Source organism: Astyanax mexicanus, chromosome 7 (assembly GCF_023375975.1).
Source record: "Astyanax mexicanus isolate ESR-SI-001 chromosome 7, AstMex3_surface, whole genome shotgun sequence".
Classification (NCBI taxonomy): Eukaryota; Metazoa; Chordata; class Actinopteri; order Characiformes; family Acestrorhamphidae; genus Astyanax; species Astyanax mexicanus.
Genome location: NC_064414.1, coordinates 22977443 through 23002611, shown reverse-complemented (window position 1 = coordinate 23002611; position 25169 = coordinate 22977443). Strand labels below are relative to the sequence as shown.

At 35.7% G+C, this 25169-nt stretch overlaps 1 protein-coding gene across 1 annotated transcript; it reads right to left on the bottom strand.

Moving 5' to 3' along the window:
* Window positions 1-2099: 2099 nt before the first annotated feature.
* On the bottom strand, window positions 2100-18167 carry desi2 (desumoylating isopeptidase 2). The gene is made up of 6 exons (XM_049481682.1): window positions 17840-18167; window positions 17540-17744; window positions 5492-5564; window positions 5258-5351; window positions 5026-5167; window positions 2100-3161 (listed from the first exon to the last, which is right to left on the bottom strand). Exons 2-6 carry the CDS (start codon window positions 17576-17578, stop codon window positions 2913-2915), a joined length of 597 nt encoding a protein of 198 aa, XP_049337639.1. The 5' UTR covers window positions 17579-17744; window positions 17840-18167; the 3' UTR covers window positions 2100-2912.
* Window positions 18168-25169: the final 7002 nt, after the last annotated feature.

The following is a 25169-nucleotide window of genomic DNA, read 5'->3' as shown; positions in this document are numbered from 1 at the left end:
CTAGGGCTTTAGTCCTTTGACTATGATGTATAATAGTTTTAGTCACATTTTAATTATTTAGTTATTATTAGTTATTAGAAGCTCCTAAGGAAACGTTTGTAAAGTCTGGATCCTGATAAAAAAACGTAAACATTCACAGCACTTTATAATGAAATAAATTGCTTATGTCACACAGGTATAGGACATTCGTGTATAAAATCACTTGTGGTCTACAGAGATACACCTGGTAACATATTACAACTTTTAGTTTTGAAAAATATGCACCTATAGGACATACTAAAACAATTGTAGTGTATAGGGATAAATAAAGTACAACTTTATGTCGTAAATTATGCAGCAACTACATTTTTGCAATTTTTTAAAAGCAATAAATTGCTACTGTGACACACCTGTGGGACATACATAAATACATCACGTGTTGTATATAGAGACACACCCGATGAACATATTACAACTTTTAGTTTTGAAAAATATGACTTGGTTGAATTTGTATTCATCTTGTATTACTAAGGGAAAAAGTTGCTTCTCTAACACACTTATATGTCATGTAGATATAGAATCACTTGTACTCTACAGACACACCTGATTAACATCTTATGTAAAAACAAATGCTGCACTAAAGAGGAAAAGGAGAAGAAGATCTAGAGGATTAGTGCCAAATTAAAAAGCAAAAACTACCGTGCCAAAATGAAATGCAAAACCACTAGTACATTGCATTTTACTGCACTTGAACTCTTATCGAAAAACTATACAAAATATTTTGCATTTTCAAAACCAAACGCTGAATTCATGTCAAATCCAATACTCCACAAACCTCCTTAAAATGCAGTCAGTTCACCGTCGTTGAATTGCACTGTGTGGCGCTGCAAATGTTCAAAAGCTAATCACAATGCACAGGATTGCATTTTGTCTAGGAGCAGCGTGATATTCTTGCCAAGATAAAATATAATCACTTTCCAATCAGAACCCACTACTGATATTGGGGCAGGGCTGAGAAACCAGTGAAATTTTGTTTTTGCTGAACAATGAAAAGTGCATTTTGTCATATATCTAAATTAAATTTGATACAATTCACTATGGACAAAACAGGATAACCAAAATTACACCAAAAGAAAATACTATACCCTTACGTAATTTGGTGCAAAATGAAAGTAGTGAAAAATGCATTTTGTTGCATATCTCAATAAAATTATTTACAATTCAACATGCACAGTCATTTTCCCACTTTTTGAATATTTTTTATGGAAAAAACAGGGCTTCATGAATGGTCCAAATTTGGCAATTTTAGTAAAAAAAAAAAGGTGCATTTTGTCATATATCTAAATAAAATTAGGTACTAATTTGAATAATTGTTTATGGAAAAAGCAGGGTATCATAATTGGTCCAAAATGAAACCAAAAGAAAATACTATACCCTTACGTAATTTGGCGATTTTATTAAAAAAATGAAAATTGTGTTTTGTTGCATATCTGAATTAAATTATTTACAATTCATTATGCCCAGGCATTTTACGCTTTACAATTTTTTAATGGAAAAAAACAGGGTTTCACGAATGGTCCAAAATTACACCAAAAAGTAATACTTAGGGTTACGTTGGGTTAGAGTTATGTTTTTAGGGTTAGGGTTACAACACAAACTTTTAGTATGTTTAGCCTCTATAGAGTCTCTATATAGAATACAAGTAATTTTAGATTTGTATATCTTACAAACGAGTTATAATAGCAATTTATTTCTGTCACAAATTTATAGAAATTCAACCAGGCATATTTTTTAAACAGTTTTAAAAAGTTTTGTGTATTAGTTGTCTCCATAAAATACAAGTGATTTTATATCTGTGTTTTATAGCTGTGTTACAATAGCAATTTATTTTTTTCAAACATTTGTAAAAATATAGGTGTCTATAGACTACATAAATTCAACAGAAGATTTGTGAAATATGTATAAAAATTAAACTGAGGCATATTTATCAAAATAAAAGTTGTAGTACATGTATCAGGTGTGTCTCTGTAGAATATAAGTGGTTCTATATCTGTATGTTATAATAGCAAATAAAAAAGAATGTAAAGAGGCATGTAGAATAATCTCTTTTGCAGAACAGAAAAGTGTTAGTCTTCTTTAATAGTCATAAAATGGAATACAAACAGCTTCTCCAATACATAGAAGACTCTAAAAACCTAAAAGGTGTAAAACATCTGAAGTAGGAGTTCCAGGATACGAAGGAGTCTGCAACTCACAGCAGACTGACAGGTAAACTGTCGAGAAAGAGTGCAGAGCTCTTTGAGCAAGTAACAGTAAAAATCTTTAGGCACAATCACCAAGGTGGGTAGACATGGGATGTGTGTCATTACAAAAGTGGGGTCGTTTCACCCAGGTGGCAGCCTTTCTGTAAGAGGAACACACACACATACATGATCAGGAACACAAAGTTGTAAACAAAAGCTCCCCCTGAACAAAAGATACACCAAGACTCTTTCTTCAGGGATGGAGGAAAGAAAGGCTTGTGAAATAATCCAGCGTTGCAAAAGCATTACAGTAACATTATCAAAAGAACAAAATTAAACTCAAGGTGTGTCAATGGGACCTTGTACAAAGTGTTTTTTCAGTCCTGAGTTTCCGAAAAAAAAAAAAAAACATCAAATGTCAAAAAAGTTTCAACATGGTTTCAAAAACACTGGTAATACATCTCTGAATGTTTCGGTAAAGCAGTCTGATACTTCTCTGGGCCCATAATAATAATAACAACAAAAAAGAACAAAACACAAAAACAACCAAACCAATGATTTTGGACCCGTGACCAACTGGGCAGGGCATATCCACACTGCTGGTGAACTGCAGGTTTGTCACTGGAAGGGGTGGGCTCTGTTGGCAGCATTGGGCCAGTCTTTGAGGCCTGTCAGTCAAGGCAGCAGGGTCTATCGGCGTGGCTGGTGTCGGGTGGGCCTGGGCATTGGTGCGGGGGCCACGGCACAGGAAGGCGTGGAGGCAGAGGCGGCGGCGTCTTCCGCTTCCTCCAGCTCCCCCTGCAGCTCCTGACTCACGCTGGACTGCAGCGCTGCCGGCGTCAGCCACTCTTTAGGCAGGCAGCTCTGCAGAAACGGCACACAGGAGCTGAAGTAGGCCAGTCTGTTCACCCAGCGCGGGATCTCACGACCACACAGGATCTGCCACAGACAAAACGCAGAGAGCAGAAATGAGATTCCTGGAGTTTACTCTAGTATCAGAATTTTTTTAACATGAGATAATGACTTACTGTTCATAATCTTAGGTAGAGACCTGTGATGTAAATATCTACAGAAACACCATCACACGCCACAATCTAAACGGCTGCAATTTAGTTAATATTTTGATTATTGATTTAAAAATTAATTATTATCATCTGTATTATTCAATAAAGCAGCATTTCTAAGAAGCTTTCAGTTTGTGTCTATTTTTGTGGATTAGTAAGTGGCACTACACCCTCTCATTTGACAGAGCAGGACCTTGTTTTACCAGAGACTTGTCCACTTTAATAGCTTACATAGACCTGCGCATACCAGAGGACATAAAACTGCTCTATTACATTCCAGATAAATCAATAACTGAATGGATGTGTGGTAAGCACATATTTAATACAAGTGTTAAAATAGAACAACTAGAGGTTAACTTAATTCAAGATTTCTCATTTTTTACAATCAGAATGTTCATAAGAGACACTCACTCCTTTATTAATATAACCGCAACCGTAAACCATAACCATATCCTCAATTCTTCAAAAAAATTATAAAAAACATTTTTGGACTAATAATTCATCATTTAAATTCATGATCATTTTTAAGCTTTAATATTATTAATACTTAATGCTTAAGAATTCACTGTAAGGGCGTTGATTGGTCCAGCGGTCTAAAGCGCTGCCACTTTGCGCGGGAGGTCGCAGGTCTGCCGGCAAAATTGGGTGGGTAGATGGCGCTCTCTCCCCACATCACTCCTAGGGTGATATCCGCAGCACAGAGCATCTGTGTGCTGATGTATCAGAACCGAGTCGCTGCGCTTTCCTCCAAGCACAATGGCTACTAAGTAATGCTGCATCAGCAGCTTCTCGAAAAGAAGCGGTATCGGAGGAGGCATGTGTTAGTCTTCACCCTCCTGGGTTGAAGTCCTAATGAGTGGCTTTGGTAATTTGATGTGCAAAATTGGGGAGAAAATTGGAAAAATTTGAAATAAAATTATAAAGAATTCATTGTTAAAATCAGCCATTTAGGTATAAACCCACATATCACCACGACACAGTTGAGCTGCTGAGCACAAATCTGGAATTATTCTACGCTTCTTTCATCAAATCACACAACAGATTAATCTTGCCGCAGATCTGTGGTCATGCACAGTGTCTGTTCACATGATAAACAGCTGCTCAGTCGGTATGCTATCATTGCATCTCTTGTTGAGAAGTAGATAATTATTATGGTGAAAAAAACAGCTGCATCAAAACTGCATTCCACACTGTTATGGGTAAACTGTGGAGATTATTCAGGGGTGCAGAGAAGTCCATCAAACTAAGGTGCTGTCATTGCTGATTTGAATTCTGTGTCATGCTGGCCGTAATTAGCAGCCGGAGTTCAAGAGAGCACAGTTGACTGTGATCTCTCCGGATGGGTAGATGGCACCCTCTCCCCATCACAATGTTGGTCAGCATCAGTTAGCATGTGTATCGGTGCGGGAGATAGTACTGGTTAGATAGATAGATCTGATTTGCTGCATCAGTGGCAGTTCAATAAGAAGTGGTGGCTGACTTCACATGTCACATTCCTAGACTTGAAGACATTACTAGTCCTAACGAGTGGGTGGGGTAACTAGCCTTTCAAATTGGGGAGAAAATGGGATAAAATTAGAAATAGAAAAGCGGTAAATTCACCCTGACCCCCCTTTTTTTTTTTTGTATAACAAGCTTTGTATATTTACACAGGGTTGTTACTAGTTTCACTGGAAACATGCACACGTATAATATAATTTAATAATAATAAAACATAATGTGTTTTACACAGCACTTACCTCTGACAGTGCTGAGGAAAAGTGATTGCAGTTCTTGTGCATGAGGTGATACGCATTCCCCTTATACTCCTTTCCCAACTCCTCCATGATTCGCTCCACATCTTCTTCTGTGAAATCTGTGCTCCCTAAAACGATAGCTTCTCTGAAACAGAAATAATAGAAAAAAGAAAAAATTATTCACCAGCACCCAATCTTCTCTCTATTGGTATTAAAGTACTGGTACAAAACTCACTTGAATTTAAACGTCTCCCCGAGTTCTGTGGCATCACCAGGTGTTATCTCAAATATACCTGAAAACGGATACGGATGTCCCCCATACGCAAACTCTGCAACAAGAAAGAAAAAAAAAAAAAAAAAGACAATTAAAAGCATAAGAGAAAATCATTTTGTACTTTTGCATATTATTAATGCGTAACATGTTTATCAATCTGTAAAATAAACAAAGTAGTAGTTGGGTAGATCTTACCTCTGCCATAAATCTCAATTCCTGAGTGAAAGACCCCAATACCCAGAGAGGTAGTGAACTCATTGATCCAGTACTAGAAAGAGAAGAAAATACATTTAAATGTTAATTACAGTAAGGGTAAGACTGGCTGTAATGATATAAGCTGTAAAAATAAAGCTGTTCATTTTCTACCTTTATTCAAGGTCAGGTCATCTATAGTGCACTGGAGGCAGTATTTAAAAAAAGACAATAATCTGCAGCTGTAACACTTATTTAAAACCTAAACTGCTTAAACTGAACTGCTGTAGAAAGTGGTTTTGTTGTGAGGATCTCTGGCCTTAATGGGCAGCCACTCAGAAGATATGGGCAGAGACAGTTGACCTATTTTGCTGTGGCATTCTGACAATTTAGTAATATGCCATAAGGAGTGGGTCATAGAAGGGTGAGAGTTTAGGCTTGTGCCCTCAGGTTTATTTCTGTATATAACCATCTGGAAGACCCTCTGTATAACTCTCATCACACTACCAAAACACAACATGACCCTACAGGCAATACAGGCCAATTAAAATTAATATAATATGTTACTTTTAAAGAGGCATCCCTAAAACATATTCTTTTCATTAAGAGCTGAAATGTGTCACTTTAAAGTAATAAATCATACCAGTGCTGCTTAATATTTTTATAAACATTAACTAACTTTAAAAAAAACATTTCTGTCTATGCAGCGTCCTCTCAGATTTAGCTGTGCTACAGGTGAGCATAATATTTCCGTGTATTTTGATATGTGGACATTCACAATATGCAAATCGGTCAATCAATAATACGCCCCCCTGGTGACATTTAACCATCTGTGCTTCACCGCTATCAGAGACACACTGCTCCAGCCAATCAGCTCTCCCTCCTGCCCCACCCTAAACCCATACATCAGCCAGTTCTCATCACAAACTACTCCTCCCATTTTTTTGTCATTTTTTAAATTTAAGCTGAGAGTGGAGTCAGCAAAAATTAGGGGGTTTAGTGCCTCTTTAAGAATGATAAAAATGTACTACACAATTTAGAATTCACTACATTACTGATATTGATATCCTGCTTAAAGTAGATGCTGTAAAGTAGAACAAACAAATAAACAAACAAACAAATAAATAAATAAGTAAATATGTTTATAGTCTCTGCATTTTATTCATTTCAAATAGAGCTTAAAATATTTTCTAGAAATCAGCAGGAAATGGCAGCGCTAAGCTGCTGTCCAAAAGTATCAATATGTAGACATTAACTCCTTAGACTCCATGGCTTTTAATTTTAATCTAATGATTCAGTAGGAATGGGTGATATGTGAATTATGAGACAGTATGAATATAAGAACAGTGTGATTTTTTCTTTTGCTACAAACAGCAAAAAAAGTTAATAATAATAATCTTTTTTACATTTGTACAGGCTCAGCCATCACTTTATACTTTAAATCTTTTGCATTCACAACTGCTTAAAATCTGAAACCCACAGAAACCACCAAAGTCTGAGTGTCTGTGTTAAGTTATTTTGCCAGGCTGTTATTTACTTTAGTCATTTTAAGCTTCTGCTTATTTGTGGGGTTTTTTTTTGCCTGTTTTGTAAAAAATGCATTCACAGTTGGGTTGAGGTCAGGTGACTGAACATTCAATTTCTTTGCCTTTACAGGCTGCTAGGTTATTTTTATAGTATGTTTTGGATCATTATTTATTTGTCTAGTGAAGCAGCATTTTCTCTCTACTACTGTCAATTACATCGGAGCATCTAACAATAGAGCAAGTACATAGTTTTAAGTTTTTCTTAACCGAACTGAATGAAAGCTTAAATTTCTAAATTCATTCATATAAAAAAGATGTTTCTTTTTTGGATCTTCATCCAATTTACATGCATGAACCATAACAGTCTATAAAAAAAACAAGTGATGCAAACTGGCTGAGCTGTTCCTTAGTAATACCAAATAAAACTGCACCAGGAGTTTATATGGTTAAAATAATTTTTTTTTCCTGTTATGTTTCTCATTAAAACAACATCCAGCATCCCATTTCAAAGTCCTGTTCAGAGGCTTCAATTTCCTGAAGTAGTCTCAATGGACTCAACACACAATTTTCAATTGCCTAAATCTGAAGTAGTCATTAAATTTCTTCTTCATGCAGTGATGAGCTCAATTTGTACAGCCTGTTGAAAACTAGACCTCTCACTGGAGAGCATTATGCAAAATCTGATACTTGGCACAAAAATACAGGAAGGGGCTTTGGAGCGGAAAGCTTTTATTTCAGAAGGGTCTGTTTTAAGCATCATTAGTCCGGTTTTACACGAGTACATCACTAACAGTGTGAAGCTGTGCTGTAGCTTTTGTCTGCTGTAAGAGCACTCACAATATACACAAAACAACTCAGCATCTGAAGTGGAACGCACTTTATTTGCACTACATACCTTTAGTTGCACAACACATTACTTCCTGATTTAACATGATGGTAGTAGTTAATGGATGGTACTGTCTCTTTTTATTGGAAAGCTCAGTTATACTGAACATTAGAGGTGGCTCTAAAACTATATAATAATATTTCAGAGGTATTTTTGGGTAATAATATTTTGGTAATATGTCAAAACACTGAAAATATTTTAATTTGTCATGTAAATCAATTAAATTCAATATTTTAATTAATTATTCATTTCCAATTAATTTTTTTTGAATGAATATAACGGTTTCAAATATTCAACTGAACTTTTAAACAGCAACTTACCAAGACTAAACAACAAATGTAGCAAAATAAATAATGCAACATAAAAAAATTATGCAACATAACAAAGAATGTAGCACAAACTTAAAATAAAAATATTTTGTGTATGCATAAAAACTGCAAACATAAAGAATTACACAAAAATATAATTTTTAAGCTTCCCAATAAATATCGAAACAAATAAAAAAAACACAAAACATAGCCATTATCACCATATGGATTTTTTTACTCTTAAAAAAACCTATCATATGACACACCCTCACTTAAAATAACAACACAATAGCATAACTAAAGCTACGTTCACACAGTAGGTGAACATGGCCCAAATTATAGTGTGGCAGTGAGAACAGAATAAAAAAATGCACTAAATCTGACATTTTCTATTTATATTTGAGCCATTTCAATACATTTGATACATACCCAATTTACTGCAATTTGACTCAGTCTGAAGAGCCAGAGCTGAAATAATGTAACTTTTTTTGCATGCTGGTTTTTTAAAGTATAAAGAAACCAAGCGTACAAACTAAAATAGTGTCCATGGCTGAATAACATGGCCTTTTTACAGCAAGCTCGAATTAATTTTCTGTGATAAGCCCAGCTGTCAACTATGAAACTACATGACATCCTCTGTGTTCTGCAAAGAATGAAGCCAAAACTACACGTGAATCCCAGCTCCTTTAAACGTGTGTCAGTTACGCAGTGCAACTGTTCAGACAAATGTCAGATACGGTTAGCATTTAAAAACAGCCTAAAGTTAGACAATCGGATTTGGCCTACGGTGAACACACCCTAAACGAAAGTCTGTAGATAAAGCATCAATGTAAGAAAAACATTCTGCTCTGACTGTAAATTCTTTCATCGTGAAATCAGAGATCTTACTTACCAGTGAATCATCTGCATTGCGGAACACACCAGTGTATTGTAACATGAGTAAGATGGCTCTTATCACATCTTCTCATTTAAAATGACCACACGCTAACAGCTTCCTCAAGCACAGACTTGCCGTCTGACTCAGCCTTAAAACGTTCCTTACAACACAGTCACTATCATCTACCATCACCCTCATTTAAAATGCACCATTATTGACTTTCTCTTTACAGCATTGCCATGGGAAACACCCTTCAATAGAGAACTCCCTGTGAAGGAGAACGAAACCCCGGAGTCTGAGAAGAGGAGCGTTCACAAGAGAAGTGCAGAGCGAGAGCCCAATGCAGAAGGACGCTCAGCCTGTCAGCCTTCCTTTAACAAAGCTGTGAAACAAGGCACTTATCCCTGTGCCCTCAATTACCTCAAAGCTTATTAAACACATCCTTCATCACATGAGAGATTGGCCTCCCTACAGTGGATGTACAAGAAGACAAGACACCTCAGTAACGTGAATTAAAATAAAGAGCTTCCTTACTACATTCTCATTCTTTCATACAGTGCTGGGAAGATCATTACACTGCAGACACAAGCCATTAAGGATCAGTTACATGACTCTACATGACTGCCTAATGCAGTTTTAACACCTTCTTTACTCCCATCTACAGTTAAGGAGGACTATCTCTGATTTCATCACACCAACTGATTTTACAGCACGGAGTAATGAATTAGGCCTGAAGCGTGTCTATACTTTTGTAATGGCAAATGTATTCTTTAAATTAAGTACATGCTAACACAGTAGAGTAATTTTACCTAATTTTTCGAGTCTTTGGCTTAGGGTAGCTGTATAGTAAGGAAGTAGAACTACAGATGTACTTTCCTACTAAAATGCTGTATCTGTATCTACTGGAGTATTATTTTTACTTCTACTTTCACTTTTACTTCACTACATATTTTTGATGAGTTTAATACTTTTACTTTTACATTACAATATGCTGCATTCTTACTCGTTACAATTATAAAAATGTTACGAATCATAACATTACCACATAATCACTGCCAGAGCGGTATATATCAGCACTGTCAGCAGGTTTGATAAAGCCCTTCTTCATTGGAAGAATAAAGTGATCAAGCTAATCTTATAAGAAGACCACGCTGCTCCCGTTCTGCCTTTCACTCTAAGAACTTTTCACTACTTTTTATATTAACTACAAAACACAGTACTCTACTTCTACCTTTAGTATTTGGACAGTACATTTTACAATAAGCTATAATTAATAATTAAGTACAAAAAATGTTGGAATACTTTAGTACTTCCACTTAAGTGTGGGGCATAAAGAACACTTCAACATCTACTTAAGTCTCTTGTTTGATAGAGCACTTGTACTTTTACTCAAGTCTGGCTCTCTAGTACTTTATACAGGTCTTAGGTTACACAGAGTTATGCAGATCTTGTGAGTGTTATCATGCATGGTTGTCAAAAGTCACGTAGTGCATAGTTTGAAGCATGCCGAGTCCAGAACAGCAACAACACTGACACTACTCTCCCTTTTACAAGTCAGTGGGCATCACAAGAATACTGACGCTGTCAAGTTAAGGTAAAATTCTACATGCTCTTGCATTAATTAGTGCTACTGAATCACCAATATTTACAATCCATTTAAGATTTCTTACACTAACATCCATTTAAATGTAAAATCTAATATAAAATGTTATTAAATTACTGTTACTAATGGTCCAGCAGCTTATCTGTACTCTAGACATAATTCATACAAGTAATCTATATAACTGAAATATCCTGCAATGGGGCTAATTCATTAATTAACCAACTGAACATATAAGCAAGCTTTTTCCAGTCAGAAGTGAATGAATTGTATATTTCCAAGCAGGAAAAGGCTTGTACGGTCAAGTCATTCTGAACAGTATGAAGACACTAGGCATGTTACGATTATAAACATTATTATACAATAAATAGACATGACCTCAATAATATTTGAAAGTCTTTTGTGCTTATTTGTATGTTTGTTCACATATATAACAGTAAAAAAGTATTTTAGACAGCTGCGCAATGACCAATGCTTCAATAACTGGGACTACATACACACAGAGTGGACTTCAGTAGGTAAAGGAAAAAGTATAGATTTTTATATAGTATTGTATATGTGTGATCAATTAAAATTAGTTGTCTTTAAAATAGTATAATTGTGTTATGATATTATTTTATCATTATGGCAATGGCATTTAATGGTCTTAAAATTACAATAATATAGTTTATTGCGACAATTTCTGAGACGATATATTTTCCACAACATTTTTTTATCATGACAGGCCGAACGGAGACGGACAGTTTAGAGGAGAAAATGAGGAACTGTTTTTCCCCCCATATTTAAACAGAGTTACACATCATACTGCAACCAGCCAGCAGAGGCACTAGACCTGTGGCAGTATCAATTTCCAATATCACTGTCCAAGCTTTATCCGGTTAATGCTTAGCGCTTTGTGTTGCTAGCAACAGTAGGCTAGCACGTGCAAGCAAAATCTGCAAGGACCCATAGACTGTATTCATATCCACCTGACTTAAAATGATCCCACCACTGCCGTCAGTTATAACTCACAATTACGATATAAGAGCAGAATCCGGCTCTAAGAGACAGTAAAGAGACCTCTGTTTCCCCTCTTCCTCTCTCTCTACTCATATCTTTCTCTCTCGCTCCCCTCCCCCTTACATCTCTCTTGCCCTATTTCTGAGCACATATACACGTGCGGCCACACACCTGGACTTTGATGTTGGAAAAACTAAAATCTTTCTGTTGTAAAACTGCACTAGGTAGCACACTTCAACTTCCTTCAAAGTTCATACAGGATATGTTTAAAGTCTAAAACATGTCATAAGTTACACTTCAGTTGTCAAAATATGTGTATAAGTAGTAAAATAAGCTACTATTTACCAACAAAGACTGACAAGTTTCTATTAAAAGTCAGTATAATTCAGTCAATACATTGATAATGATTTTAAACATTTAAGTATATTGTGATATAGAGAGAAGAATATGGCCCTTAAATAATCACAGTATTTCAGGGTATTTTTGTGATAAAGATATTCAAAATGTTGGCGATATTTTTGCGTACCATACTATGGCACACCCTTACTGTTTTATGAATTTTACTCAACACAAAAACAAGCCACAACCCTCTAGTCCCACTCCAAAATATGGCCTCAATATGAGAAATATAAAAGCCATAAAAAAACAAGACGAAGTGCGCAATGGATGTCTGTACCCATCAACATCTGATAAATTTATTTGCCAGTTCACATAATGTCCCCTGTAATAAACATGTATAATAAAAAAATATAATAAAGTTGAAAATCAAGTCACCATTATTGGAAGGTTTAATGAGATTACACTTTTATTTAGAATTTTTGTCTATTGGCTTTTACTTAATATTTTTCTGATTTTCTGATGTAATTCGCAAGATCACTGCACATAAAGCTGGGTTCTACTGTCATTCATTATTTAAAAAGCAATTCAACAAGCTGAATGAGAGAAAAGCCTTAGGTAGGCAAAGGTAGCTGTAATGGGCTGTTTGTGTCTCATCCTCCTACTTTATTGGATTAAAGGTGTTGATGCAACTTTCCCGCTAATAAGAAGATTGAATGAGTCAGTTCTTCGCAACCAGGTACTTTTCCAACAATTTTCTCTCATTTAATATAATAGCAGCCACTTAACAAGAGTTTTAGGCACAACTGATTTGTAAGTGAACATTTAAGACAGCAAAGCCCATTCAGCCAAAAATAGCTCATGGCTGCCACATTAGGGACAGCATGGTCACATGAGCACATATGGTTTTGGCCTGTATGGAGGAGACAAATGGAACCTCAGAGATCCTTTTACATGCTTTTATAACTCTCCTATAAATGTAGTTTTTAGATTTCTATTTACTGGCCTGAAATGACATATAATATAAAACAGACTTAGCACTATGGACTATTAAATATATATTACAATTTTTCCCAATGTATCGTGGTACCAACCTTTGAGAATTAAAAAATATTAATTATTTTAATTTAAAAATTCTCTTGTAAAGCAATCTAAACACTGTGAATTTTAATTGCACTGTACCAATTATAATATACTTACTATCATCAAAACTGCACAAAAGGAATTAACTGAATTTTGGGAGAAGGACCACACCCTAACTCCTCCTCACTATATAAACAAACTATTGAATCTCATCTCTTCTTTATGTTAAACATCCCCACTCCCACCTAAACCCTGTCTCCTAACTTAGTCAAATCTATTTACTTAAATCTCGGAGGAGCAAACCTCATACAGTGTGGGCTTCACAAGAAATGAAAATGTATTTATTCAATGATGGATTGCACAGCAGTAATCAAACATTTAAAAATGGGCATAATTTAACTGGCCAATATATCTCTAATAAGCCAATCCTGAGAGCTGATCAGATCACATTTGGGAGTTAAGGATTACAACAGCTCTGCGTGAGGATCACAGTAAGAGATTTTTTGTCACGGGAAGCTGGAGCTTCTTGTTAAACTTGTAAACTAAAAGACTTTTAACACCACTAACCAGATCTCGCACTTGAGAGTGCACTATTACCATGTATTATTCCCATTCCCATACAGTGAGTATTAGCATGGCAACCACTGCAGAGCTGACTACAGCATCATCCACGCAAAACAGTAAACAATGCAGACCATGCCCAAACGTACAGCAGCAACAGAAACCTAAAGGCCTCAACCAAACAAATTAGGAGGTGATTGGCAATGCATCAAAAAAAATGATTGGTCCATCTCTATTTTGAATACCGGTTGTAAGGGCCAGTATTAGTATAACAGTAATGGCATTAGAAATGCGTGTTACCACTAGGCACATGTAGGTTAGATTCGGATAATTACAGTGTTTTTTTAAGGTCATTACCATTAGGCTCGTGCAGGAAAAAAAACAAGCCAAGTGGTAAAGAGCCAAAGGAGCCTCACCTTTTCTGACCGCAGTTTTAGGATTTAGGAATAAGGAACATGAATATAAGTACCTAGTTTTCTGTTTACAAGCATTTTAATTGTTTTGTTCAGTTTTCTTGTGTATTATTTTTTAAAGAAATAAATCTTTGGTTTGGAAACCTAAAACGCGAGTTGGAAAGTGAGTCAAGAACCACATGGATCTACACCGGTTACATACAATTCCAAACATTACTGGTGTCTCAATGAAACAAACAGTTTAAATTCAGAGTGACTTTAATAGAAAGGTGCCCTGGGTTTAATTTATATTAAAGATGAATACAAGACTGAAATCTATTATGCAGCACCGACTCTATTACCTTATTCCCCACTTGATTTTGATTATTACAAAAAATCTTCTTAAATCCCCAAAATCATTAGCGTCAAGTATCTTCTTGCTGGCAGTTTGCCTAGACCAAACCAGTCACTGCTTTCTGTCTGGCAAAGCCCTTTTCTGACTCCCGCTAAAAAGGTGTACACATTTTTAATGAGAAAATTATGAACCTCCCAGAGTACAAACACACCGTGGATAATCTGTTTGCATGTGCCTTTTGTTATCTGTCTTCTTTCATATCTAGCAACAGCATCAGTGAAATGAAAGCCTTACTTTTTTGTTAATAGACTCGCCTGGTAATGAGAGCAAGCTCCACAGCTGGTCTATATGCAGTGCATATATGAACAGCTGCAATATGGTGTTTTTCTCTCAGAGGAGCAAAATACCTGATCATTGTGCTTTGTACACCACTTCATTCTGGTGTTAAAAAAAAACAAAACAATAAAACACAAATTCTATTCATACTGCTAGTGGTTCACACACTTTCCTATCAGATACCACTTTCAAGAGCATGTTTTGGTCAAGAAAACAACTCCCCCACTGTCAGATGCTCAAATGGTTGCAAAAATAGACTAGAGGACAAAAAAGGCTGTGGGTGTGCAAAGCAAATACTGAAGCACTTGTTGTACAGTTCATATGAAAGGGGCACTTCACACTTATTTGTCACAAATTACACGCTGCAGATATCCACGACTTCTGTGGCCTAATGCTCAGGCTGCAGTGCAGTTTCCAACTCCTGCACAATAGCTTAAAGCTCCAGTATACCCAGGGGGTTATTGCATGATGTAAGGCTGCTGTCCAAAAAGATAGATAGTGATATTAGGTGCCATTTACACAGTCCTGCACACTTACTGCATATCATATGTTTCATTGGGGGAAACGGGTCTGCTACCCTTTGTTCTTTTCCAATTATGAAACTGAAACCTTCAGAATCAGCAAATAATAAAAGAAGGCCATCACATGGTCAACTTACACTTTATATAGTGCTAAAAAGTTTTTTTTTTTATTTAACACCATATAAAATGATGGTGGAACCTAGGGCTAGGAGATTAATCAAATTACTGTTTTAACGCATTTTTCAAAATGGGATAATTGAGATTTTCCATCTTTACATATAGAAGCTGCTAGAGGGAATCTCAGCAGATAGAATTTTGCCTCTGTTAGAAACCAGTAAACCACTCTTTTATGTGGCAGTGATTTTTACACTTTTTCTTAACAGAAATACAAGTAGGTTAGGTTTGCACTGTGTTTAATATAAAAGCGGAACTTAAGTTTAAAGAGGGATGCTTACTACTGGTTAAAAAATAAGTTAATAAAACTATAGTTTGCACATCACTTCAAATGGTGCTGTTTGTTTACAAATAAAAACTACCGTTGTTATGTAGGAACAATATAAATAGTGATCGATACTTAAGAGACCACTTTAGTTTCTAAATTTTGCTATTTAGAGGTATATGTTTGAGTAAACCCTTTTGGGTTTAAAGATTCAACAAAAAAACATCTATCTACATCTACAGGTTATCAACAAATGTGATAATGGCTCAATATAGCACCACTCGAAGGATGAAACAGTATTACAGAAACACATCATACAGTGTGAGAGACTGAGTGTGAGCTCTGTCAGGATTACTGGTGGTTTCGTTCATACTTTCCACTTTATTTTTCTTACAAGTCCTTTATTTTTCAAAATTTACCTTCACAAACAGATCATTGTCAGTTTCACAGTTAACTGACAAAATTGTCTTAAATGCTGTCTGGATAAGAACTGAGTTAAACCAACCATGTACATAAAATGATAAAATGGTGGTTAAATGTTTTAAGTGAAACACAGCCAAACATTTAAATTATCATTTGTAGCTTTTAGCCAGAACTTATATACAAATATGTAGGAAAAGACTTACAAATTACTGTTTAGAATTACAGTGTTTGTGTGGAACTACAATTTGTATTAGTAAAAAAAGTAATCATAGATAGCAATATCTGTAGCTTTCACTAGCATGTGATTATAGCTACATATGAGAGTGATATTCCAGAAAATCTATGATAACACACAATCAGTCAATATTGTATTAAGAATGTGTGGTCCTGGTTATATGACCAGACAGAATAGCTTTACGCTTTTTTACAGATTTATCCGTTTCTGGCTCTGATATTTTTTCTAGTAGCAGTAAAACCTTGAAGATGAAAACTGAAATAAATAACTCCCAATTAGGATCTGATCAGCTAATTATAGAAATATTGGCCAATTAACTTATTACAATACAAAACTATAACAAAATGTGACTGAGTAAAGACCTTTAGGGGTATCACTAACAGGATACCCCTCTAGAGTGCACCATTATCCCATACACTGCAGAGCACTATCCACACAAAACAGCCAACAAGGCAAACCATGACCAGATGTACAGCAGAAACAGAAAACTAAAGGAATCCAGGACAGTAATCCAGTATGGTAAGTAAAGCAATGTATACCAAATATTGTTAGAAACCAACATACGAGTTTACTTACTCTCAATCTGAGATTATAACTTAAATTATTACTTGTATTAGAAAGAATTCACAAATATGTGGACCTAGAGTTCTTATTGGTCAGAATAACAGCGTAAAAGGTGTTACTAGTAAAAAGTAACGTTAACTAACGTTATATATAAGTTATCTATATCTACAGCACTGCATTGGTTAACAATAATGGTGGTCCTGGTAGTAGTCAGAACAGCTTTATCTATCGGTGGCTGGCTCTGATATTGTCACTGGTAACGGTAAAACGCTACTAGTCAATAATGAAAATAGAAATGAGAGTTTCTACTTGTAAAAACTGCATTATAGCTAATAAGAGCTTGTATTTTAATCAGATGTAACTAGCAGCTAAGTGAGTTAACCTAGCTTAGCTAGGACTTGTAGCTACATAACCTCTCTCACTCTCTCTGTTGCCAGTTTAGGCTATACACTCACTGGCTTATCATTGGACATCATTCGACCTGAACACAGAAGCTAACTCATGTTTTCATATTTTCCCCTCAAACTATTCTTTAAAACGAAAAATATTAACGCGTTTCTTATTATGTAAAGAGATAACTAAAGGGCTAAAGCGAAACACAGTGACTTACCATGTCATACACGTTCAGAATAACAGGCTCGTTTGCCATTACAGGCTCCACTCCTGTCCTCAACCCCGTCTCCTCCTCCGATCAGCAAAGGCAGCTAGCCAGCTAGCTGCTGCTGCTGCTGCCCTTCCAACGACGGATTCCTTCGTTTTGAAAGTCTTTGACGGCAATACTTCGATAATGCGGATGCTGCCAGTTCTCCTCGCCTCTGCGGTTTAAAAAAAGAGGTATAAAAGCGATTAAAGTGGACAGAGTAAAAACAAAAGCCCGTTACTGACACACAGCGGTAGTACACTTCCTTACCATTAGCCTTCAGAGAAGCTGCAGCGCCTTGGCTAGCTGGTTAACCGCGACGGCTAGCTAGATGAACTAACGTTAACGATACTGCTGCCGCTAGCCCGATACACACACTATACACACACTATAAACACACTTTATACACACACACACACACGGAGAACAGAGCAGATAACTGTCCGAGACAAGGTAGAAATATCCGTAAATTTTACTCCAATCCAAAAATAAATAAAAAGCTTCACGGACGTCGGACGAATGGAAATGTATTTAGAGATAGTGTAACATGATCTTTTAGCACCTGAATTACAGTAACTAGAGCCTCCTTCATCAAGCAGTGGGGGCGGATGTCTCTCTCTCTCTCTCTCTCTCTCTCTCTCTCTTTCTCTCTTTCTCTGAAAGAGAATTCCACTGTCAGCAGTTAACGTTAGATCATTTCCCTCACGCTTTATAAAACAGTATTATCACATCCTGCTTTCTGTCTTTCTTTTTAACAAGTATCTTGATCCTGATCCTTTTTATCTGTTATCACCTCCCTCTTGATCTATGTTTAATGGATTTTAAATTTATAATGACCTCTTATTTATTATCCTAAAAATACAAATATATCACATAACATTCCATATTAATTTATGCATTCATCACTGTTTCGATGTAAATTCATAATGGCCAACATTACAACAAAGGGGAATTCTATGGAAGCCCATTTCTGCTATTTGGGGGAAAAAGGTCCTCCACTAAGTCATAATTATGAGAAAGTAAGTTACAATTATAATATATTAAGTCATAACAATGGGATACTAAGTGAGGAGGTTACCACAATGCCCTACTGCAGCAGTTCATTATTACTGGGGAATTGAAACAAAGAAAACTATTGATCCTAATAAGATCTCTAATAAGATAAATACTCCGATATGCATTTCTATTCTACTGTTGTCTTTACACATCTACCTTAAAACAAGATGTACCTCTTCATAATCATGCACAGAATAAGGCTTTGTTGTATGATGCAATGCCACAAGATTTTTTTCCATTGATTGATTGATTTCTCAATCCTGGTTTTAAAACCAAAAGGTGACATCACACACACACACACACACACAGCCACCATCCCCCCACCCATTAGCAAATTAACCTTTTACTACCCAGTGATGAGTCATGAGCCCCTGAATAAGTGTACACAAAAAAACAGATGACTCAATTTCAGGTTTTAACATTGGTGTTTATTCTGACTAGCTATGCTGGAAAAAGTGATTATTAGAATATTATAGTGGTTTCACTATATATTTAAATATTTAAATATTTGAAGAAATCCTCATTGTTCAGTATCAATATATATTTTTACAACTAATGTGGTTGCAGCTTCAGAGAAATCTGGTTTTAAGACCCAGGATCAAACGATACATACAACATTAAAATGTCTGCAGTGGCAAGGAAAAACCCTTACCAGTGGGCAGCTGGACTGAGGCGGGCGAATAGTTCCGTACAATACTTTGAACACTAGGCTGAGCTGACAGACATTGACATTTTCAGTCTCAATTTATGCCTAGCGCACTGAAACAAATGATTGGTTATTAAGTACTTGAAAGGTACAAATTTTTATGAATTCTCATAGGAGCAAGAATTCAGGAGGTCACACAAGAACCCAGATAAATATATAAAAACCGCAGGCCGCATGTGCCTGCTTAAATGTCAGTGGTCAAAAATGGCATCTATGGGAGAGCTGAAGACACAAACCACTGATGACCAAAAATAACACAAAGGCTCATTATAAACTCTCTTAAAATAAAAATCCTCCAGATAGCCACAAGACTTATGGAACAATATTCTGTGGACTAATGAATCCATGTTGGAATCATTTCAATAGTCAAACATGGTGGTAGTGGTGGTGCCTTGATGGGTTGGGGCTGCTTTGCTTATGCAGGACATGGGTGACCTAATTGATAGGACCATGAATTCTGCACTATTCCAAAGGCAAAAAATGTCCATTCATTAGTTTGTGGCCTAAAGCTCAAGCTTAAATGGGTTATTTAGCAAGACGATGATCTGGAGGACATAAGCATGTACATATCCGAATAGCTTAAAAGAAATAAATGATGATTTAGGAGTGACTCAGTCCTGGAGATACTGTGGCAAGACTTTTTTCAGTTTTATTATTTTGACAAATAATATTTTTTTGTGTTTTTTCTTTTCTGTCTAATTAACAGCAGAAATTGAGCAAAATATACTCTAATGCTATTGACAAGTATTATTGACCAATATTATATTATATAATAATTATTATAAGTTTATATTTCAAAGTTTAGGTTTTAATAATGCTACCATGTGCAACATTCTCTATTACCAGTATACAGGGTATCAAAAACATTTTGAATTATTTTTTAATTCTCAAGTATTTGACTTGGTTACTATCTGGTCTCTATTTTACTGGTCATGTTCTGCCAGACTCACAGTGAAATCCTTGTCCTTGGCACATGAAACATTAAAGAAGATTTAGTCTTTTTACCTTTTCTAAGGGAAATATTACACTGTTATAATTTTCACCATAAGACCACTAGAGGTCACTGTTTTTTCTTAAATATGAACTTATGCTCCTCCACTGATGCTTAACTCTTCTACTGGTTTGTAGGTTTTATTTAGCAAATCCAGAACTTTCCTCAAAAATGAATGTTGATGCTGAAGTACCAAGTAGCGTTACTACCTTCCTGCAAAAATAAAGTGTCAGCATATCATTTGACAAAATTAATGGTATCACAGAATTAGCCTGTGATTAGTGATTAGTCTAAGTTACTGTAAGTATAGCACTATTTTTGAGAATGAATACTCTATTATTAAACTATAATCTATAATACTGGTTATCTTAGAGTTTCATTCACTCCTTTCAAGTATAATCAGCCTCCTCTGTCATTTTTGAATTCCCTGGAAATTACAGACACAGAAACAAAAGCAGAACTCAAATTATAATATGTACTTTTACTGCCATCATGTGGTCAACTGCTTAACCTACAAGAGCTGAGCCATAACCTTCTAATACAAATTAGAATAACAGGGCCTGATTATCACAGCACTGCATAACTGAATTAACTAATAAATCTCAAATCAATCTCTTTATTTTCTAAACTATGTGGAACAAGAAAGGTTGACTATGTACAATTAAACAATTAAAACTTTGCTAGCACTACTCAGGAATGCACAACCAATGTTACAAAGCACATTTATATTTTAGATTTTTTATCTAGATTACTTTATAGTTCATTATTTTTTCTCTTTTATTGATATGTAATAACTTTTTTTTTACACAATTTAGAATTCACGATTTGTAGCTCAAAAAAAAAAAAGAACCTACAGAAATTCTGCAGAAAATATCATGCAAAACCCACACCCCAGTATTAGCTAGAATACAGGAAATTATTTGATTTTGATAAACATTTCCCTACAAACTTGCTGTAGAATGTTTTAGGAATATTTATGGTGTTACTGTTCCCTCTGCAGATCTACAGTACAATGCTCGAGACAGACTACATTATTTCTACATACAGGATTTTTGTAGGAATACTCTTAAGCTCTGTAAACTACAGGAACTGCTGCAGGTATTTAGTAGAACTCTGTAGAATTACGACAGGACTTCTATGGAAATACAGTGCAACTATGTAGTGTGACTAAAGGATCTCTACAGAACAACAGATAAGCTCTGTAGAATCACTACATAGGTTATGCATGACAATAGTACAAGTATTGGGCCGAATCAGGACTATGCTACAGCCCTAGGTATAGGTATAGGATTAATCTGGTTATAGGAACTTGGCCCATTGTATTTGAACATTTGTTGATGCCATGAAATGCTTTTTTTTTTTAGATATAATATGAAGTTTCTTACCATTTTTATCAGATAAGGCCCTACACTAGACATAGGATTTAAGTGTTGGAGGATTAGTTCTGGACACTCAGACACTCCAACTCATCCTAAAGATATTGGATGTATTTTATCACTCCAGAGAACAGAGTTCCACTACTTCACTGCCCCGTAATTTAATGATGGGGGCTTTATATCCTGCTGACCAATGCTTTCCATTGAACCTTAGGTTATGAATGGCTGCTCCAGAGTGCCCATTATATTGACTCTTGTTTTATTGATGCTGGCATTCTTAAACTTTGTATAATATCCTTTTTTTTTTTTTTTTACAAAAACAATTAAAATTTATTTTTTCATTAAATTCTGACAAACTTTAACCATCTATGGCATAAAATGTTTGTTGGGAGAAAAGAAATATCATTTTTGGAAGCTTTGGAGTTCTTGTGGATATAGCAAACTTAAATGTAGATTTTGACTTTGATAACAAGCTAATAACTTGAATCAGGTGTTTTACAGCAAGGAAGCACCCAATACATGCAAGGTAGGAGGAGATCTCCAGGACCAGAGGTAAGAATCACTGTTTCATTATGATAAATCTAACAAAAGTGGTCTAACTGCACAAAGCAACAACAAAAAAATACAACAAGAATGTAAGAATATAGTAAGAATATAAACAGCCAATATATACAGTGGCTTGCTCTCCTAGCTTGATCTGTCAGTTTGGGTGGACGGCCATGTCTTGGTAGATTTGCAGGTGTAGAATACTTTCTTCATTTTTGGATGATGGAATGAGCAGTGCTCCTTGAGATGCTCAAAGCTTGGAATGTGTTTTTATAACCTGCCTTTAAACTTCTCCACAACTTTATCTCTGACCTGTCTGGTGAGCTCCTTGGTCTTCATAATGCTGTTTGTTCACTACACAGCAGAAGTCAAGTGTTGAATCCACTCCCACAGAGTTGATTTCAACTCTTTCCCAGGGTTTATATAGCTCCACACTCTTTGGAGTTAAATCAACACTTTATTAAATCAACTACAAAATAGTTAAAAATTTAGCACCTTGCCAGAGATAGAGTAAGGGTTTAAAAGTTATCATACGATATGAAAAATTTTAATTACTCAACATTTTGTTTGTTGCCAATACTATGCAATAAAGGGTTAAAATCTCAATAAAATACATTTAAGTTTGAGGTTGAAAGGTGACAAAATGTGAAAAAGTTCAAGGGGTATGAATAGGTTTGCTAGCCACTGTATATGCCATGTAACATTATATTAAATCAGATAAAGCTCTGGAAATAAATAAGAGACCACTTAATGATGATGTTTTTCCTTGATTTTACCAAATTGAAAACCTCTGGAATTTAACCAAGAGGAAGTTGGATGATCACAAGCCATCAGACCAAGCTGAATTGCTTGAATTTTTGCACTAGGAGTGGCATGAAGTTATCCAAGGGCGTAGGAGCGGGTTTGATATTCGGGGGGACACATTTGCTAATATGCACCAAAGCCCACATAGTTTCTTAGAACAACATTTAAGGAATTACTTTTAATCACAAATAATCCCTTTTTCTGTACTCTGTTTATTATTAGTTACATCCAAGTAAAGGTGACTTTACAACCGCCATGTTACTCCAAATTACATTTAAACAAATATGCGTGAAATGTCTAAATTATATACATATATGACAAAAACTGATCAGTTATCATCTGCGCTTTTAATTGTTTCTACTGAAAGCACTTCTTATGATGGTGTCCTTTTTTGAAAAAAGAATGTAACTTTACGTTTCATAGAGATTTTTGACAGAAGTTAATATAAATATTAGACTAAAGAAAAAAACATTTGGATTCGCCTTGAATCCCTCTATTTACTCAGGATTTAGTCTTACTGTGAACTACAAATAAACAGAAGTCAGGTTAGAGCAGTGTTTCTCAACCCTGTTCCTACACATTCTACTGCATATCCCCACTGCCTACTCTGCTTTAAAGTCACTTAATAAAGTAAGTGGAGGTATGATGTGTCTAATACACTGCTGACATACATAATGAGTTATGCTCAATAGGGGGCTAAGGGGTTTTAACAGGTAAACTCAGTAAAGGACTGTTTATTAGCTAATCAGTTGGATCTGGTGGAAAACACACAATTTTAGGGCAGAGATCAGGGTTAATAAACTGCTTTAAACTACCAACATAAAGTATTGTACTAAATTCTGGCTATCCACTATATCTGGCTTCTAGCTAACTATTTTTTTAGTTTACTATAGCTTACAATAAGTCCTGCAATCCTAAATGAATAAACACAATTTGAAAATGAAATAGTGATTAGCTGATCAGGATCAGGGCAAGCTGAACATAACATATGTTTTTTTAAGCCTTGACTCCCTGTCTAGCTAATTCCAAAGTTAAGATAACTGACTAACACAGCTGCAGTTTATTAATCACACGGTGGGTTTAATCTGTGTGTTTTGATTTGGAGAGAAGTCTTTTTAACCAGCTATCAGAAATAATCTCAACACAGGTCACATGGTTAGCTCCGTTACCTCTTAGAAAAATCGCCGTATATCCAGATTTACTTCAACACCAGCTGATGCTGGACACCGCTTCTAAATCTCACAGCGAGGGGGAGGGGCTTCTCCTCCACCAGCACGCTAACTCTTCTCGCAAGACCAGCGAGCTGATTGGCTGTTTCTTCTGAAAGGCGGGACTTTCTCCCTGAAACGCACCGTGATTGGTTTCCCAGCGCTTAGCGGTCGGTCTCTTCATTAACAGTACGACTGAGCTGAGCGAAACTATTTCATTTTTGGGGGGGACATATCCACCTGTTTCTAATATTGGGTGGGACATGTCCCACCCATCCCCCCCGGTTCCTACGCCAATGAAGTTATCCAAAAGCATTGTGTAAGGCTGGTGGAGGCATGCAAAACTGCCCAGCTGGCACACAACGGGCCTTCAACAACATTGAAACAACGCTGAATCAACATTTAATGTTAAATGGTTGTGCTAATGTTGAAATTTTAACATTGAATCAACATAATGTCCTTAACCTTCTGCCTTTTGAATCATTATTTTTACATTTCATCACCATATAATTTCTAAAAACGGCTGGATGGAGAAATAAAAAAGTGTTTTACTTCTATTTGCAGTAATTTCATTTTAATTTAACTCCATGTTCATGTTCCATTAGTTTTACTATATCAACGTTGATTCACTTTTCAAAATCAACAGTTGATTCAACGTTTATTTAACGTTGAAATGCCAGCTGGGGTTGATTTCTGAACTCTTAACACTTTTTGAATACGAACTTGTTTTTTTTTTTTTTTGCATTATTTGCCATTTCTCATTTTCTGCAAATAAATGCTCTAAATGACAATATTTTTATTTGGAATTTTGGAGAAATCTTCTCCGTAGTTTATAGAATAAAACTACGTTCAACAATGTTCATTTTACTCAAACATATACCTATAAACAGCAAAATCAGAGAAACTGATTGAG

Bases quoted from the DNA above. Each gene is read 5' to 3' on its own strand.
- desi2 (XM_049481682.1), bottom strand. From the start codon at position 17,578: ATGGCAAACGAGCCTGTTATTCTGAACGTGTATGACATG. The intron at 5,565-17,539 runs GTAAGTCACTGT...TTCTCTTTCTAG, and splicing joins TTCTGAACGTGTATGACATG to TACTGGATCAATGAGTTCAC. The intron at 5,168-5,257 runs GTGAGTTTTGTA...TTTCTGTTTCAG, and splicing joins GGGGAGACGTTTAAATTCAA to AGAAGCTATCGTTTTAGGGA.